Here is a 17,795-nt window from a genome sequence, read left to right as displayed (position 1 = left end):
CTTGCCTTCTAAGTAACCGTACCTTTCACTTCTTGAGTTGGTTTGGGTTCACCAACCCTATAAACCTCCTCAACAAAGCTAGTGTTTTAGAGTTGCACTCTACCGAAATTGATTCTGATGGAGTTAGGAAATCTAAGCAAAAACTTATTCATAGGGAATTACAGTGGATTGACGTTCGAATTAAACGAAAAAATTTCCACTTCTAACTACCTGAATACCTTTTCAACCAAAAAACTCACGAACTCACCAAAGATAATCTATAAATTAGCAATAATATGAGGTACAATTAAAACACAAGTAATAGCTGTGATAAATGCAGAAAACACGTAAAGACACAGCCTATCCACTGCCATTGCAGCGAATCTCCACTCGGAACGAAGCTGAAAACTCAAAAGTATAGAAGAGAAAAAGAGAATGCAATAACCATTTCTTCCTTCGAATCCTCCTCAATCTTATTCACCATCTTCTCGATATCTTTCTCAATAATCAAGAGTTCCGAGCATATCCGAGAAGTGTTCTTTATAATAGCCGGCACTTCTGCAATGGATGTAAAGAAACCTTTAAGAACAGCGAAGAAATACCATGATACACAAAAACACTTCTATCTGGGAATGCAGTTTGTGAAACTCTCGGTAAATTCAACATCGGGATAGTTGATAATCGGTGGATGGGGGCGATCGATTTACCAAGAACCTTTGGTTTTGGAGTCTTCGGATGATCTGGTTTACACATACACAGGATGTAAGGAAGCCAGTCGATGAAGATTTTTCGCATCTAGAAAAACGAAAGGTTTTGTTTTGCAGGAAATGTAGATTTCTATGTTAGTCTCTTATAATTTCGTCTTCATTTCACTTCACTAATGAGTTAAAGTTTTCAGAAGACCTTTGAAGAAATGTATTACAGTACTGACCAAAAATATGTATATCATATTTTGCCTTTTTCAGTTTAAAATGATTAACTTTGAGAGTGTGTCATGCTAATACTAACTGTCCCACAAAATAACATTTGATGGGATCGAACAGACCAAAAGTAGAGCTTTATTTTTGTAGTTGACGACTTTTTTGTACAGACACTTCCTAGAGAGTTACATATCGAAAAAGTAATTTCTCCTTCAAATCGACCCATTTCAGTGTAAAATACAGTGAATTTTGAGCTGTCCACTGAAAATTACATCAACTGAAAGTTGTCAACTACAAAAATGAAGCTCTACTTTTGATCTGTACAATCCATTAAAAATCTAATTGATAGGACAATCTGTATTACCACGACCCACACTCAAAGTTGGACATTTTCAACTGAACTCCGATACATCACCGACACATAAATTCAATTTCCAGGGCACTCACCGTCGGGCTCATCTCATGAGTTTCTGGTTTTCGATGATGAAGAGATAATGTTAACACTGTGAATACACAGGAACATGCCACCAACATTAGACAACAAGAGAAGAAGGCGGCTGAAAAAAACAATATTTGGAGAAACTAGAATTCTGAAAAGAGCTCACCTAGGATAGGTACACTTTGAGATTGTGGAGGACTAGTGTTAGAGACCATTTGAAGGAAAAAGATGACAGAGAGGAGGACGGTGGTTTCTGGAATAGAACAAAGTCAGAATTATTTACAGATATAACTAACCTAGTGTAATCTTCTCACAAGCATCTGGTGGCAGAGTGAATCCCAGAATAGTCATCATCGAAATAACAAGAGATGGAATAATCAAATTGATTCCATAAGCCAAAGTTCTCCGTCGGATATGAATATAGAAATAGAGTTCATGGTATTCATCAGTTCCAAATTTCTGAACCACTCGTTTTCCTGAAGTTTTGAAGTTTTGAAAAAAGGTTAAAGTACTCTAACTGACCAGGAGTTCCTTCCAAATCCCATTCTCCATTTTGCAAATAAACTTGTAGATCAATAGATTCATTCACAAAATATGACGCTGGATTTGTAGAGGATCTTTCCGGTTCCACAACGATTGGATTGCCATGAAGACCTACAGACGAGGGTTTCAGAATTAATTTTCGAAGAAGGATTACCAATAATTTCTCTCAATAAAAAGTCCAAATTGATATACTGTCCGTTGTATGTCCATGAGCCGAGTTTCAGAAAACATGTCTGACGATCGAATGGGTAATAGGTGACATCGATCTGAAATTTTAATAAATTAAGATTTCCTGAAACTCGAGCAGGATTACTTGACAAATAAATCTAAATATTCCAGGTGGATTTTGCTGAACATCTCCATTTGAAGAAACTATAAATCTTGATGAATAAGTGGAGTCGAATGATTCAGATACACTGAAAAACACCGATATTTTAAAATGCTTTAAGCAATAGAGAACCTGTTAAACAACAGAACATCTGGCCTCCATAACTTGAAACTGGCATCGTCGTCTCCTGTGAAACGGAAATTAAAAATTTCAATGAAAAAAAGAAACCTGAAAATCGGACATCTCGGATTCCTCCAAACATCTTTGGGTCCCATTTCAATTTGTAGTCGTTCCAATGCTAGAAAAGGAAGAATCATGACCTGGAAACTTAGAAAAATAGTCTCACATAATCCATGTAGGCTAGAATCGACATCACTTGATTCTTCTCATCAATATCCAATATTTGATTAAGAAGAAATCGAACTTGCACATCTAAAGGGGCGGAGCTATTCTCCACGGGTCGCTCAAAAGAGTCATAATTCTGAAAATTCAAGAATCCAAAATTCAAGATGTTCAAGAAACTCACTTCTTTCAAATACTGCAATAGTCGATACTCATCTACACTTGCTTTTACTCCACAAATATACAAAAAACCTATTAAAATTGAAACAAAAGGAGCCATTGACCTCCGTTTAGAAAAGTAAAGAGGAAGAAAGAAGAACACATTGAGAAGGAGAAGAAGACGATTGAAATGGAGGATTAGTGAAGTGATCCCCCCAAGGGACCGAAAAGAAATAGAAGAGGAGAGGACTCACTTGACAAATAGATACTTACGATGTGTTTTGTCGCCGTTTTCGAGAAAATTGTTGCAGTCAGTAAATGTGTTTCTGGGAGAGGAGTTCGCTCTAATGAGAACGGGTTCATTAGTTGACCGAGAAGTTGTTTTGGAGTTTGGAATCTTCTATGACGTTTTAAGTTTTTTTCCAGGAAGACCTCTTGAGCCAACTTCTGATACACGCTGAATTTCAGCTCAATCGACAAATGCCCACAAAAGTTGACCTATGATACAAAACCGACATATTTCAGTCTCCACTCGAACACTTTCCCACATTTTTCCTGGTGGTTTCAGGAACTGGATACTGAGTTTATAGTTTTTCCAATCGATCAATAACCGCAGTGTTTCGATGAGATGAGTTAGAAAAAAAGAGTAATTAGAATTTTGTTAAATCAAAAAACTTTTATAAAAGTCTGTTTTCAAAATAATCTATCATCTTTATTAACTTATTATCTTCTCAAACCGTAAATGTTCAATATACTCAAATACAAAATCTCAGAAAAATACAATCAAGAAGGCGACCCGTTTTGAAGCAATCATCTTTCCATATTATATCTGTCCATAAACTGCATATCCAGTCGTCATATCATCATCCGGGTAGATTACTGTACTTTGGTAGCGAGGGAATTCCTAGAAAATTACTTCGCTCTTGTGTAGATATCTCATTGTCTCACCTGTTGTTTGGAGAATTGTCTTCCCGCAAAGTTATCCGCAGCATTCCAATAGAACTCACTACTCATTCGGAAGTAGTATTTGACCAATTTAAACATTGCAAACACACATGGAAGCAATGAAATACATAACAGAAGAGATGATAGAAGAAGTGATTGGACAGGTGCCAATGATCGAGCGCAGTGATTTGTATTGATTGAATAATTCTCGATGAGACTCTGATGATTCGTGTCGATTAGTCCTCTGGCTTGTTGGTTTTGTAGCTGGATTGTAGCACAGAGAAGTTCATGACAATGAGTGTAGAAAAGGGTGAAACTGGAGAACATAAGCATACAAGGAGACATAAAAAGGAAGATTGAAGCGTTGATGGAGATGACTTGACCAATCTGAAAAGGCAAGATAATGTATCTATGAATTTCAACAAGAATCATATTAATTACCTTATTAGAAACACTACTTCTATTCATCGGATGATCACTGTAAATATAGCATCCAGTTCCAGCAACCACAAGAAAAAATGTTGGAAGGACAACGAAGACTAGAGCCAGAGCAACAAAACAAAATGTCAATCTGCAGACAAACACTAAAAATCTAGAGTGGAGACTGAAATATGTCAGTTTTGGATTATAGGCCAAACTGTTGTCGACAGGCAGTTCTGGGTGATTTTCAGCGTGAGTTAGGAGTTGGTCGAGGACGTCGCCCTGGAAATAATGTTACGTTAACTTGAGACGATCACCTAACTCACCGAATTTGTCTCCTCGATCTGTTTCCAGCTGACTTCCGGAAATACTTGAGTTGTAGAAATTGTTGTAGGATTGAATGTAGTTGTTGTTGTTGTTGTCGAGGCTGAAGTTGTTGTTGTTGTTGGTTTAGGTGTTGTAGTCGTGGAAGTTGTAGATTTTGTAGTAGTTGTAGTGATTACTGTAGTCGTTGGAGGTGATACTGTAGTAGTCGTTGAAGTCGTACTTGTAGTCGTAGCCGTTGTCTCCTCACTCTCAACATCTTCATCGTCTTCTGAATCCTCTTCTATAGTCATCGTCCCTCCAGTCACTACCAATGATTGATTTCCATCCATGTCATCATCATTATTTTCATCTGAAGCTCCTGGACTTTCTGTCGAGTCTTCTGGATCTTCAGAGTTTCCAAAGATTTCTGCGATGCCTGGGATTCCAGAATGCTCTTGGACTTGATTTTTGATCTCCTCTTCGGTGGGGAACTGGCGAGAAACAAATGATTCAGGTAGGTTCTAGAAAAATTAAGATCTAGATTGTGACCTAACTTTAAAGACTCACTATGACGTCATCAACTTTTTCTTCCTCGGACACCTCATTCATATTTGAATTCAAATCTAAAACCGGTCGATTTTTGGTAATAAATTTGTCAGATGTTCCAGAAAAAGTGACTTCTGCCAATGGTCGAATTGGGATTTCAATTCGTTTTCGGAATGTTTGAAGTAGTGGTTTTCGATGCTGAAATATCAGGTTTTTGTGTTCTCTTTTTTTTCAAAACATCCTCAAAACTCACAATATGAATCCTTTTCAAACTCTTCTTCGGTGTCTCCGACACATTTTCAAAGTCTCCCTGGTAGTCATAACTGGCAAACAGGTCGCTTATAGTGCTTCGGGAGAGTCTCTGGAAATTCCGAGTTTTTTTTGGAGAATCTGAATTGAAACGGGATGTTTTAGATTTACAGTAACCCGTTTTCTAATAGAAACTATAAAGAATTGTTTTAAAAAAAGGAGAAAACCACTAAAGAAGCATTGGTGAACGGCTTCCTTGCATCCAACTTTTCACTCCAAAATCCGATTCCAGCGAGTACAAAATAAGCGGATGCAGAGGTCACAATAAGCCAGGAAATGAAGAAAAGCATTAGATATATTGCATAGTTGGTAGAATTTGATGGGTATTCCTGGAAGAACGAAGAATAATATTTGGATCTTCTGGAAAGTTACCAACTTGATATTTCTGTGATCCACATTGACCTCTAAACCTGCAGACGAGAAACACTATTGCAAAGATTATGAGTCCGATGGAGCAGGCGATGAGTGAGAAAAGACTGGCAGCCAGTAATGGTTGACTTGCAATGTGTTCTTCTATTAGGCCAGAGTCGAATAGATCCTTCTGAGAATTGGAATTCAGTTGTGAATAGTTCGTGGCCGGTAAAATTTAGAAGCTACTCCATGGCATAGGCCTCAACCAGGCTATCTCTAAACTTGTTTTAAGAAACTTACATTTTCCATGTCGACGAAAAAATCGTCCATTATAGTCATTAGCTAAATACAATAATAAACAATTAATATTCCGGAAAAGTGAAAGAATAACAAAAATCGTCTAAGCCTTTTCCTTCAGATTTCTATCTTATTTCTCTCAGTACATAGTTCAAATTCAGCGAGACTAGGTCATCTTCAGCCCTTTTTTATCCCCCCTTTCATCCGTTCAAAAACGGGAACGACGACCCCGGCTAATCATGCGGAAATAATCGACGCTTTCTCGACATTCGAATAGTTTCTTTTATGGGAAAGAACTTGAAGATAATTTTTAGAGGACTGTGACTTACCGTATCCCAAAAGTGATGTAAAGTTCTCTCGGCTGCGTCATGATCGTGACGAAAGGTGAGAGCGTTGAGAATGTAAGAGGCCATTAGGACATAGTAATATCTGGAAGTAAAGATGACATCTGGATAAACAGACATACAGACAAGACATATGAGGAAAATAAAGGCTAGGTTTTAACTCTAAAAGTGACTTGGTACAATCAAATTCAGAACGCATCAAATATTCTGAAAAGACAGCGAAGAAATCAGATTTGCCACAGACAGATTGCCATAGATCTCCGTCAAGATTACAATAAAATATTTATCAATGAAAGAGTGGAAGGAGGGGGGATAAGTGTTAATGACCGGCTCATTGACAAACAATTATGATATGGGAAAAGGGAGAAAAGGGAGAGAATCAAATGAACGAACCGGAAACACTTGGAGATGAAAGTTTTAGTGGTTGGATAGGTTTGGTGGCGTGGTTTCTGTTGGTGGGATGACGTAAAAGAAGAGAGGACAAACAGAACAAGCACAGACAGATGAAACAGTTAAGGAGAGATTTTTTCTGAATTCACACAATTTTTGAACGATTTTGTTTGAAACATGTGAAGAACGTCAAGATACTTTTCAATAAGTTTTCGAAAATTGGAAAACGGAAGATTCAGTTATGTACATGCGAGCAAAGGGTTTCAGAGAGCTTGAAAGAATGTATGTAATAACTCTCCATTCAATATGAACAGCTAAATAAAACATTTCAAAATCTCAAACTTGGAAAAGAAAACAAGGAAAAAGGAAGCGAATCGAAAAATTATCTCGATGGCATTTACGACCAGACACATTTTCCTCCCTCCTATTTCCGTCTTCCACCCAACCCACCGACGAGATTTGTTGGCTCAACGACCCCTGCAAACATGTCAAAATGTAGTGAAATACGGAACGGCTATTTGTGTTTGAATGTCCGGTAGGGTGATAATAAACTTTTCAGTTTCTGTATAGTAGGGAAATTTTAACTTTGATTCAGTTCGAGTGGTCGTTGTTTTCTCCAAGTCTGAAACTCCTTTATGCCAAACACTGGATATTTTGTCCCCACGGGGACTGGGCCGAGCCTGGCAGCAGTGCAACGCCAGGACGACCCTTGGAAAGTCGGAGCAAGCTCCGAGTCTTTCCTAGATTCCAAAAATCATATAACCTTTATTACACTCATTCGAGTGTATACCGTAGGTTAATACGATAAGAACAGATACTACACTTTGATCTTAGCTAATAAGCCGAAGAAGCGATACTTGTGAAGAAGGGAAGCTGAGGTACATGAAACCAGTGTACCGACAAAAATCGGGTTCGCGACGGCTACTATGGCATCATTGATTCAAAATAAGTTGAATATATTGAAGAGGTAATATTTAGAACAAGAGAAAAAACAATTGAGGGTTTTGAAAAGATTTATTAAAATCAAAGCTCGAAATGATAACCGATGGTAGTTAGATTCAAAAATATTATTGAAAATTCAATTATCAAAAAGTAGTTTGAACAGAACCTATTGAGTTGAAGGCGGTCCTTGGCTTCTTCACATCATCTCCAGATTTTTTTGTCGTTGGTCGCTTTCGGTTGGCATTCTCCTTCTCCGGCGATGTTTCCTTCTTCATAAACTTTCCTCGTTTTAGCTCAGCTGCAGAGATGTACGTGATCAAGTTGCTTCTTTTGACATACACCGCATCGATTTGGACAGTTCCGATTTTCTCCTTGGCTTGATTACCAATAATCTTCTTGAATCTCTTGATCTCTTCGGTCAAATCCAAATTCTTGGCCTCCTGGATGAATTCCAATCCAATGAACCATTGGGATTTTCCAGGTGAAGAAGATGCTTTGAACTTTCTCGTATTGACTTGAGCAATCTGTACTTGTGAGTTCCTCTCCAGAAGTTGAACCAGCTGTCGAATACGAGATTCAAAAAATCCAGCGAATTGAGTCTCCTCTTTCTCCTTTTCAGCATTGATGGAGATTGCAATGAAGTGTTTGTACTTGCAGAAGAAGTTGGTTTCTTCCAGGAGATCCTTCCATGTGGCTTTGCCCTTCTGAATATCTTCACAGATTTTGAATGCTTCTTTCATCTCTTTCTGAATCACTTGGAGCGTCGATCGGGATACATTGTGTGTCGAATTCTGTTCCGGGAATGAAGGGGTGATGATAGGCATCAAGTGGAGTCGATCAGCGAAATTTCTTCTTGAATCCCAAACCAATTGTTTCAAGTTCTTCATATCGAAACGGTCTTCCATATGCTTGAGAATTACTGGTGATGGCCAATTCCAAGTTGAAAATACGAAGAACACCTTCTGGATGAGTTTAGAAGGAGCTGCATTTGGGTAGAGTTGACAGGTACGAGCAACCAGAATTGCCCAAGTGATTCCTCCAAAGAATCCCATGGCGTTTGAGTAGATTCCATGGTTCTTGGCCCACAACTTGACTGCACGGAGTGTTTCACAGAATGTTAATTGATTGGGCACTTGCTTTAGAAGTTGCTCGGCGACTCGGCATCCGTTGAGACTTCTGACACTTTCTGGATCCAAGTTCTTGAGAATATTCTCATCCGATAAGTCGATGTTGTCTGGAACAGTTGGCATATCCAGACGAGCAAACAGCAAATCAATTTCGATTCCGGAGTATTTGAGAGTCATTATTGGAACAAATGCAGTCTCCACTGCCTGCAAATCCTTCACTTCCGAATCCTTCAACAAAATTTTCTTGAATGAAGAGAAAAAGTCCATTCGAGTGACATGACGAGGAGCCAAAACCAGAGTGTCGATATCCGATCCAGAGCTGTGAACACCGAGGCGATACGATCCAAAGGCAATCAGTTTTCCTCCAGCATCAACATCCATCGGGATTCGGGTGATTGTGAGCAGGTGAATCCATTTCTTGACGAGGAAATTCAGCTTGTTCAGCACTTTCACTCGTTGAGATGTCTCTTCAGATGGTTCGAAGCAGTTGAATGATTTCAGAGTTTCGGTGAGAGACTTGTTGAGTAGCAGATCCTTTTTATTTGGAAAATCCTGAGAAATCGGTTGAGAGATTCCGAAGGTTGGGGCGGACATAGTATTAGTAGACGACATACTTATAGTTGTTATAGTAAGCAGAGTAGACAAGAGACAAGAGACAAGAGACTTATGTGAGATTGAGGGTGAGATGACTGTTGTGAGCCTCCTTATATAGGTTGACCCAGGCGCAACTTCACATTTTAAAATGTGAGGATACAATATCTTATCAGATTCATAATTTTTGTTGTGTGGGAAAATGTTTGTTTATTTAATAAGACATCAATAAGAGGCAGTTCTGTGGGAAGTTGATCGTAATCATTTGGGAAATTATTAGCTCGGCACAGTCCTTACAACTGCGCTCTATCTAAATGCCCTTAAAATGACTCTTTTTCTCTTTGCCTCTCAATTTCCCACGCTCTTTTCTTCGGTTTCGGTAGAGCGCGGTAGTAAGAAGCGTGCTGTTGAAGACTAAAAACGTGAAATTTTTTCTTGTTCCTGATATCCTCACAAATTCAGAAAATTTCAGAAAATGTTTATTTTCTTGATTTTTCAAAAAGTCTCTTTCCCTTGAAATGACTGGTGATTATCTCATAAATCTTCAATAAATTCGAATATTTTTGTTCAGATACCTCTTCAGTCTCATCCACGTCATCTCACAAACCATCTGTCGAATCAGATGACAAGAAACTATTGAGAGCGCTAATCGAAAAGAAGAATAAGAAAAAGAACCAGAAAAAGAAGAAGGCGTTCTCGAATGCAGAAGAACAAGCGATTGATTTGATTGTTCAGAAGACATTCGATTCTGTAATTGGGAAAGATCAATATTCACCATTGAAAACTACCGAATGGATGAGTAAAATTATTCAAAAAATTTCAAAAGCTCTCGTGAAACGAGAAGAAACTCGGAAATTCGTTGTCCAGTGTACAATTTGTTCAAAAACTGAAGAGCTATCCATTTGTTCTGCCAATATGTGCTCATGGGATACGTCGAAAGATGTCGCTGTCTATTCAGAATGGATTTCCAAAACTGTCTTCGGCGCTGTTCAAGTCTTCTTCATCACGCATCGATTCTCAAAGAGAAATTAGAAGGGAAAAAGAAAGCATACATTTTTCAATAAACAATCACAATGTTACAAAATTACAGTAGTTAACTAAATAAATACATAATATAACTGAGCAAAAAAAGGGGAAAAGGCATCTGAATATTAAAATAAAGCACGTCATAGTCAAGGCGAGAATCGGTAAAGGCAATGTTTTCAGTGGGTACAAGTCAAATTAAAAGGCAGCTACTGGCATGTGTTATGTCCGTAAAATACGCGATTTGCTATTATTCTCCCCGTCGAAATCGTGGTTGATGATGTTCTGTGATTGGATCGGAGACGCTGCTAGAACCATAGTACTGGACAGAGGTGTCGGTGGGGGCCCTCCAATACCACCGCTTCCTGGAATTTGTAACTGAATTAGTTGAGAAAAGTACTGCGAGAGGATTCAGTTTCTCACCGTTTGTCAAACTTGATGTCGTCACTTGTGAAGGAGCGGGCACTTGTCGATTGTTTTTCGTCGCATAAGGATTATAATGACCAGCTGGATTCATTCCTATTTGACTCTCTCCAACCATTGAAGCATAGTCGTTCGTCATCGGGCTTTCACAATCTCGACGCCTCCTTAACCAAGTTTGATCATGAGCCACCGGACTTAACGTAGTCGTTTCTAGACGATGAGGAGGAATATTTCTACCTATCCTTGTTGCCAAAGCATGTGGAGCAGGAGATCCAACATATGTTACTTCTGTTGTGGCTTCTACACGCATCGTCGTCCCACTTGTTCCAGAAGTGTCAGTTGAATTACGATCAGTGGAAAGAATTCCATCCCCGAACACATAGTAACACTTTTCAGTGAAAGTCAGTTTACTGACAACGTGTCGAATCAGACCAGCAGCTAAAAGTCTCGCTGCATACAATCTTGCATGCTTCCGGCTGTGTATATCTGTCATATGTTCAACTAGCCAATCGATTAGATCACAACCAATGAAAGACATGGGAACCAGAATCTTCAACCACTTTCTGTTCTTCACAACTAATCCAGAATCGGGTCTTGCCATTGCTCGAACAACAATGATGGGATCAATGAGCTCTGTGAGTTGTTCTGCTTTCTCATTCCGCTCATTCTCTTTTTTCCTCTCTGCTTCTTCCAGCAACGCTCTTGGAATTCCATTCCTTCTCTGATCATAAAGAATTCTCTCTTCATCATCAGAAGCGGTTGAAGTGAATGGAAGTGTTCCGTCATCCACTGATGTCATTGTTTGTTCTTGTGGATCCAATCCGAGTGCTTTCATCTTTTCTGTATTTTGCCTAAAATAATTTTATTTTTCAAAAAACAAGAGTTTATTCCACTTACACTGCTGTTTCCACCCAAACCCCGACATCTAGCGGCATAGTTTCTGATGCCATGGAGGCCAAGGGATCATCATATTCACTGGGGGCTCCTCGAGCAAACTTGCTAATGTACAATGTAATCGGCCGCTTCGAGGCAGCAGCATCTCTCAGAGCTCTGACAGCTTGTGGACCACTGAGATCTTCGAAGGAAACTCTATTCACTTGCAAAATTTGATCGCCCACATTCACTCGTCCGTCTTTCTCAACAGCTCCTTCTGGTGCAATTTCTGACACAAAAATATGTCCATCCATAGTACAAACACTCAATCCAAGATATGGAACGTTTTTCATAGGCAAATAAATCTCCAAAATTCTTGGCAAACCACTATTAACACTTGACTCTGTTGCAGAACTGATAGTACTCGGTACATAGGGCCTCCTGAATCTTTCTTTCTTTTGTTTCCTTTTTCTCCTATCATCGTCATGGAATTTATTCATGTCGCGAGTACCGAGTGGTTCATAAATTGATGAATCATCAATTGTACGTCGTGTATGCTCATCGTATTGATATGGATCTTCCGAATTAGATGTATATAACTCGGCGAGATGTTCACCAGCTCTCCCTGAATACCAACGCTAGAAATAAACAAAAACTGAATAATTAAGTTACTTACTGCTCACAATTGTGCTCGGCGCAAGACTGGCATCTGAATAGGGCGTGGCATCGAAATCAGCACTTCGCCGACGTCTTTTATCAAGTGCTGTCCTTTGAGTTCTCGTCATTGTTCCGGTGTTTCGAGGAAGAGTTCCATATCCTGGCGTGCTTACGAGAAACACTTCGAAAAATCCATTTTGAGATTTTCGTAAACGATCGGAGTCTGATGTCAATTCAACTTTCACTTCACTGAAAAGAAACAAATAATCGAAAATAAACATTTGTTAAATTGAAAACAAACCGCTGAATATCCGGGTCCAACTCCTTTCCATAGTACTTGTAACCCCTTTTTGTAAACGAATTTTTAAAGTTTCCGAGGGTCGCCACGCCTTCTCGAGTATCAATTACAGACACATAAGGCGTTGTCTCATCGTCCAGATAATAGAATACCTGAAAAAATCAAAAAATACAGTTGAACTTGTGAAACAAAATGACTCACTTTTATTTGATTGGAGTCCGATGTGCATGGCGGCTCCATATAGATTAGTGGCGGGCTGAAAATTGAAATATTTAAGTGATAACGGTAGATTATTTAAGATATATTGAGATGACACTGAGAAATTAGCAATTATTTGTGAGAAAGCCATTAAAAGTGTAATTTATCGGCAATAAATCGGCGGGTGGCAACTTCGACGCAAGCGCGCTCTGTTGACAATCGGCGTGGTCTCGCCGCGATTTGACTCGGTGGATGCCCAGAATACGGTTTTCGCCAAGAAACTTCTACACGAAATTTCAATTTCTATTCAAAATTCAACTGCTGCTCTTGCTTCTGGAAAATGTTTCCAATTCATCCGGTTCTTCCAGATTTCGAGAGTAGATTATTGCTGCAGTCTCGTTGTGTTTAATGTGTTGTACCGTTTTTTAAACGTTATTGGCCATTATAAAAATGTTGAATCTCTAATTTTCAAATTTTAATTTTTTCAGGTAATGGCATCTGCTGGAGAATCGATTTTGGCTCTCACCGGAAGAAGAACAACCGGTCAAAGCATCAGATCTCAAAATGGTGAGTATTTCAAACATGAATTCTGAGAGACAATACCAAATTTCAGTTACTGCCGCTGTTGCTATCGCCAACATCGTGAAGTCATCTCTCGGACCTGTTGGTCTTGACAAGATGCTCGTCGATGATGTTGGAGATGTTATCGTCACAAATGACGGAGCCACTATCCTGAAGCAACTCGAAGTTGAGCATCCAGCTGGAAAGGTTCTCGTAGAACTTGCACAACTTCAAGATGAAGAAGTCGGAGATGGAACAACATCTGTTGTCATCGTAGCTGCCGAACTTTTGAAGAGAGCTGATGAACTAGTTAAGCAAAAGGTTCACCCAACAACAATTATCAACGGATATCGCTTGGCATGCAAAGAGGCTGTCAAGTACATCAGTGAGAACATTTCTTTCACTTCCGACTCTATCGGAAGACAATCAGTTGTTAATGCTGCTAAAACTTCCATGAGCAGTAAAATTATTGGACCGTGAGTTGATTAAATTGGATTTTAAAGTTCTACGCTGTTTTCTCAGAGATGCTGATTTCTTCGGAGAACTTGTCGTTGACGCTGCTGAAGCTGTTCGAGTTGAAAGCAATGGAAAGGTCACTTACCCAATCAACGCTGTCAACGTATTGAAGGCTCACGGAAAGAGTGCTCGCGAATCAGTTTTGGTTAAAGGATACGCTCTGAACTGTACCGTTGCCAGTCAGGCCATGCCACTCCGTGTTCAAAACGCTAAGATCGCTTGCCTCGACTTCTCACTTCAAAAAGCCAAGATGCATCTTGGAATTTCCGTGGTTGTTGAAGATCCAGCCAAGCTTGAGGCTATCCGCAGAGAGTTAGTTTTTTGGTTGCTATTTTAACATGGATTAATTGATGTTTTCAGGGAATTCGATATCACAAAGAGACGTATCGAGAAAATCCTGAAGGCCGGAGCCAATGTCGTTTTTACCACCGGAGGTATCGATGATCTTTGCTTGAAACAATTCGTCGAATCTGGAGCAATGGCTGTCCGCCGCTGTAAGAAGTCCGATTTGAAGAGAATCGCCAAAGCCTGCGGAGCCACTTTGACCGTTTCATTGGCCACTTTGGAGGGAGATGAAGCTTTCGATGCTTCACTTCTCGGATACGCCGAGGAAGTCGTTCAAGAGAGAATTAGTGACGACGAGCTCATTCTTATCAAGGGACCAAAATCTCGTACCGCCAGCAGCATTATTCTTCGAGGAGCTAACGATACTATGCTTGACGAGATGGAACGATCAATTCACGACTCTCTTTGCGTTGTTCGTAGAGTGTTGGAGAGTAAGAAACTTGTCGCTGGAGGAGGTGCTGTTGAGACTTCTCTCAGTCTTTTCCTCGAAACATTTGCTCAAACATTGTCTTCTCGTGAACAACTCGCCGTTGCTGAATATGCTTCTGCTCTTCTGATCATTCCAAAGGTTTTGGCCAGCAATGCTGCCAGAGATTCAACTGATTTGGTCACGAAACTCCGTGCTTATCATTCAAAGGCTCAACTTATCCCACAACTTCAACATCTCAAATGGTAAGAATAGTTTTTGATTGTTTTTATTCTGAAATTTTTCTTATTACAGGGCTGGTTTGGATCTCGAAAATGGATCTATTCGTGATAACAAGGAAGCCGGAGTTTTGGAGCCAGCTCTTAGCAAGGTCAAATCTTTGAAATTCGCCACTGAAGCTGCAATCACGATATTGCGTATCGATGACCTCATTAAGCTTGACAAGCAAGAGCCAGCTGGAGGACATGATGATTGCCACGCCTAATTTGTTTCGTTTTTGCCCTTTTCAATACCCCTGTTTTCCGCGTGCTTCTCACATAATACCGATCTGCTGTTTCTTTTCCCAAATTCTCATTTTTCAGCTTTTCTTTGTTTCTTTTTGTCCCCCTACCCGATAATTTTTGACAATACTTTATTGAACGAAATGTTGTAAGTTTTAATGTTTTGATTTCAAAATTGTTTGTATTCATTTCTTATTATCCACAAAATGAAGAAGCTTTGCCAACTTCTTCATTACTCGTCACCTCCCAGCGAGGTGAAATCGCGATTCTTCTGATGGAGCAGTTAGTTGAGGAGTCAATGGTTCCGAAGAATCAATCGATCCGGATTCAACAGAGAATGTCCGTTGTGACATAAGTCTCGAATGAGCAGATGAGGACCGTTTCACCATTTTCAGATATTCTTTTCCGGAGGATGCAGCTGTGTTTTTCGCCAAACTGTTGGAAATCTTCTCGCGACTCAACTTCTTGGCGACGACGCCGTGACCAGAAGCAGACGATGATTGACGGACAAGCTGAAAGAATTATATTTCCATAGTCTCTCCCACGCCGCCTACACCCCATGGGAGTATACTATAAGTCTGAAAACATCTCAAAACGGGAGGAACGAAGACAGAACAAAACAATTTATTGTGTTATACAAAAAGAGATGAAGTTGACAATATACGCAGTTGACAATATGAGACGATATACGTGGTTCTTTACTTCTATCTTTATTAAGAACTGAATTCTAAAGGAAATGAATACTTAGAATAACCGGGGCACGTGACTAGGGTTTTACGTAGGCGTTTCTATACAGCAATTATTAAGTTTTCTGAAAAACGAAAAAGAAGAAGAAAATGCTGAATTCTCTGAACAGAACCGAAACAGTAGCACCAACAGAACCGAAAACAGTAGCAACACTTGATTAGGTTTTAAGTGTTTCGGTTCTGTTCAGAGAATTCAGCATTTTCTTCTTTTTTTTCATTTTTCAGAAAACTTAATAATATTTTCTCTTTGTTGAATGAGATTTCAAATTTCAGAAATCTCCATTCTCAACATACCGCCCGATCCAAGAAATTAAGTTTTCAATTTCCACGAACAACGGACGAGTTGGAGCTCACGGGAAAAATAACAAAATGTATTTTTTCTGTCAAAATTTGTAAAATACGGAAGTTTTGATTAAATCTTCTAAGTTTGGATTTTCTCAAAAAATTGTTCAAAAAATGTTTTCTGACCATAACTCGGTAGATAATATTCCCAAAGCTTTGAAACATTGTGAAAAAAACAATCAAATTCTATTCAATATATGCTTAAAATTTCAGCTTCTCCCGATCAATTTTCAAAAAGTTCATTTTTTGACCTATGAGCACCTACCGTACTACAGTAACCCGGAGCTGGGATACAATATTGTGCGTTTATGCTGTTCATGTTCTCATATACGTTCTTGGAAAGTTTCAAAACGTTAGCTACCTTACACGCCCTAGGCCCCTATCTACATTGACCACACTCGAGTCTTACAGAGAATGAGTTATATCCACGTATCCACTCAAAAAACTTATGAAAATTATTATGGCTGTGAATTTCTTCCCTAAAGATGTATGAAGAACATATCAATTTGTTAACCGAGATTCAATCTCAATTTTTCGTGTATAACTCAAAAATAACTCCACTACTCTACTAATATAATAATTTTAATTTTTTCTGCTTTTTCCCCACATAACTTCGTAATCATAGTTTCCTGTAGTTTTGGTATAGCGATGTTCCAGTTGGATCATTCTTTGCTTTTGAGGTTCTGGATCAAGTTCCAAAGATGAATGATTGAAGTCAGTTCCCGTTGCAACTTCTTCGATTTCTGACAGAAAGTGTTTCTTTTCGGAAGGCGGGAGAAAACAAATTTATGAAATCGAACAAGGCGATAAAAATTGGAGGTGAGAGATATTGACAGTAAAGAGGGCTTATGAAATAACAATACATACATAGTAGAAAAAATAGATAGAGAGTAGTAAAATAAAATAGAAAGAATCTTTTACTCATATCAATATCTGCTATTCCTAATGCACGATTACTCTTCATATCAGTCTAATTTCTCACCCTTCTCCCACCACGGACATAGTGTCGTATGACAGAAGACAGTAGTATGCCTGTAGACGGTTCTGTTAGCCTCCCAGTCCGTCAGCAGAAAGGGCAGATGCGTAAGACGCAAACGGGATGCAGACAACGTTGTGAATCAATAATTGCTGCCTTTCTTCTCTACTCATTGTTTGGAGAATTGTGAAAAGTTCATTACATAGAGTTCATAAAGCTATCAGAATGTGTTTTTGGAATATTGACACATCTATTCCAAAACACAAACCGTTTCTCATTCTGAAACTTCCACTAGTGCCGTTTAAATTGGTTACTGAGTTTATGGACTCAAATGAAATGTAAGTTATAGGATATCCAAAATTTGTTCACTATCATTCTTCTGTTCGTAGTTCAAGAACACTGTAGTTTCTTCTGTTCGTAGTTCAAGAACACTGTAGTTCGCAGTTCCTCGTTTTATTCAAAACACAAAACTGGTATTTTTTACAGAATAAAATTATCAATGTGCTCTTATCGTCTGGAATCTTTTCTCAGAGTTTCGAAATACAAACTGAAGGAACTCCATGTTCATTTGGGTAACCAATGTTCACAATACGACTTGGTCCAATCGAATACCATATTATGTATTTTTTTCC

General features: G+C 39.0%; 7 protein-coding genes across 7 annotated transcripts; 2 read left to right on the top strand and 5 right to left on the bottom strand.

Annotated features, from left to right (window-relative positions):
* Positions 1-257: 257 nt before the first annotated feature.
* GCK72_005080 (uncharacterized protein) lies at positions 258-2,526 on the bottom strand (the record flags this gene model as incomplete). The annotated part of the gene is made up of 10 exons (XM_053725022.1): positions 258-380; positions 425-537; positions 582-774; positions 1,347-1,456; positions 1,505-1,591; positions 1,635-1,814; positions 1,861-1,992; positions 2,036-2,147; positions 2,195-2,297; positions 2,438-2,526. 10 exons carry the CDS (start codon positions 2,524-2,526, stop codon positions 258-260), a joined length of 1,242 nt encoding a protein of 413 aa, XP_053589216.1.
* Positions 2,527-2,537: 11 nt separating this feature from the next.
* On the bottom strand, positions 2,538-2,831 carry GCK72_005079 (uncharacterized protein; the record flags this gene model as incomplete). Its single annotated transcript, XM_053725021.1, has 2 exons — positions 2,538-2,690; positions 2,736-2,831. 2 exons carry the CDS (start codon positions 2,829-2,831, stop codon positions 2,538-2,540), a joined length of 249 nt encoding a protein of 82 aa, XP_053589215.1.
* Positions 2,832-3,533: 702 nt separating this feature from the next.
* GCK72_005078 (uncharacterized protein) lies at positions 3,534-6,297 on the bottom strand (the record flags this gene model as incomplete). Its single annotated transcript, XM_053725020.1, has 9 exons — positions 3,534-3,614; positions 3,659-4,042; positions 4,097-4,357; positions 4,402-4,902; positions 4,949-5,125; positions 5,181-5,288; positions 5,407-5,565; positions 5,613-5,777; positions 6,214-6,297. 9 exons carry the CDS (start codon positions 6,295-6,297, stop codon positions 3,534-3,536), a joined length of 1,920 nt encoding a protein of 639 aa, XP_053589214.1.
* Positions 6,298-7,703: 1,406 nt separating this feature from the next.
* On the bottom strand, positions 7,704-9,299 carry GCK72_005077 (uncharacterized protein; the record flags this gene model as incomplete). Its single annotated transcript, XM_053725019.1, has 1 exon — positions 7,704-9,299. The coding sequence occupies one exon, from the start codon at positions 9,297-9,299 to the stop codon at positions 7,704-7,706; it is 1,596 nt and encodes a 531-aa protein (XP_053589213.1).
* A 497-nt stretch (positions 9,300-9,796) lies between these two features.
* Positions 9,797-10,310, top strand: GCK72_005076 (uncharacterized protein; the record flags this gene model as incomplete). Its single annotated transcript, XM_003116874.1, has 2 exons — positions 9,797-9,803; positions 9,850-10,310. The coding sequence occupies 2 exons, from the start codon at positions 9,797-9,799 to the stop codon at positions 10,308-10,310; spliced, it is 468 nt and encodes a 155-aa protein (XP_003116922.1).
* A 213-nt stretch (positions 10,311-10,523) lies between these two features.
* On the bottom strand, positions 10,524-16,506 carry GCK72_005074 (uncharacterized protein; the record flags this gene model as incomplete). The annotated part of the gene is made up of 9 exons (XM_053725018.1): positions 10,524-10,666; positions 10,725-11,575; positions 11,622-12,222; positions 12,274-12,503; positions 12,556-12,704; positions 12,754-12,808; positions 13,412-13,510; positions 15,343-15,611; positions 16,453-16,506. The coding sequence occupies 9 exons, from the start codon at positions 16,504-16,506 to the stop codon at positions 10,524-10,526; spliced, it is 2,451 nt and encodes an 816-aa protein (XP_053589212.1).
* GCK72_005075 (uncharacterized protein) lies at positions 10,740-15,083 on the top strand (the record flags this gene model as incomplete). The annotated part of the gene is made up of 8 exons (XM_003117060.2): positions 10,740-10,854; positions 10,939-11,058; positions 11,121-11,359; positions 13,239-13,317; positions 13,364-13,787; positions 13,834-14,139; positions 14,188-14,844; positions 14,894-15,083. 8 exons carry the CDS (start codon positions 10,740-10,742, stop codon positions 15,081-15,083), a joined length of 2,130 nt encoding a protein of 709 aa, XP_003117108.2.
* Positions 16,507-17,795: the final 1,289 nt, after the last annotated feature.

This window comes from Caenorhabditis remanei, chromosome II (assembly GCF_010183535.1).
Source record: "Caenorhabditis remanei strain PX506 chromosome II, whole genome shotgun sequence".
In the NCBI taxonomy this organism is placed as follows: Eukaryota; Metazoa; Nematoda; class Chromadorea; order Rhabditida; family Rhabditidae; genus Caenorhabditis; species Caenorhabditis remanei.
Note: the sequence above shows the minus strand (reverse complement) of the source record. Positions and strands in the feature narration are given on the sequence as shown.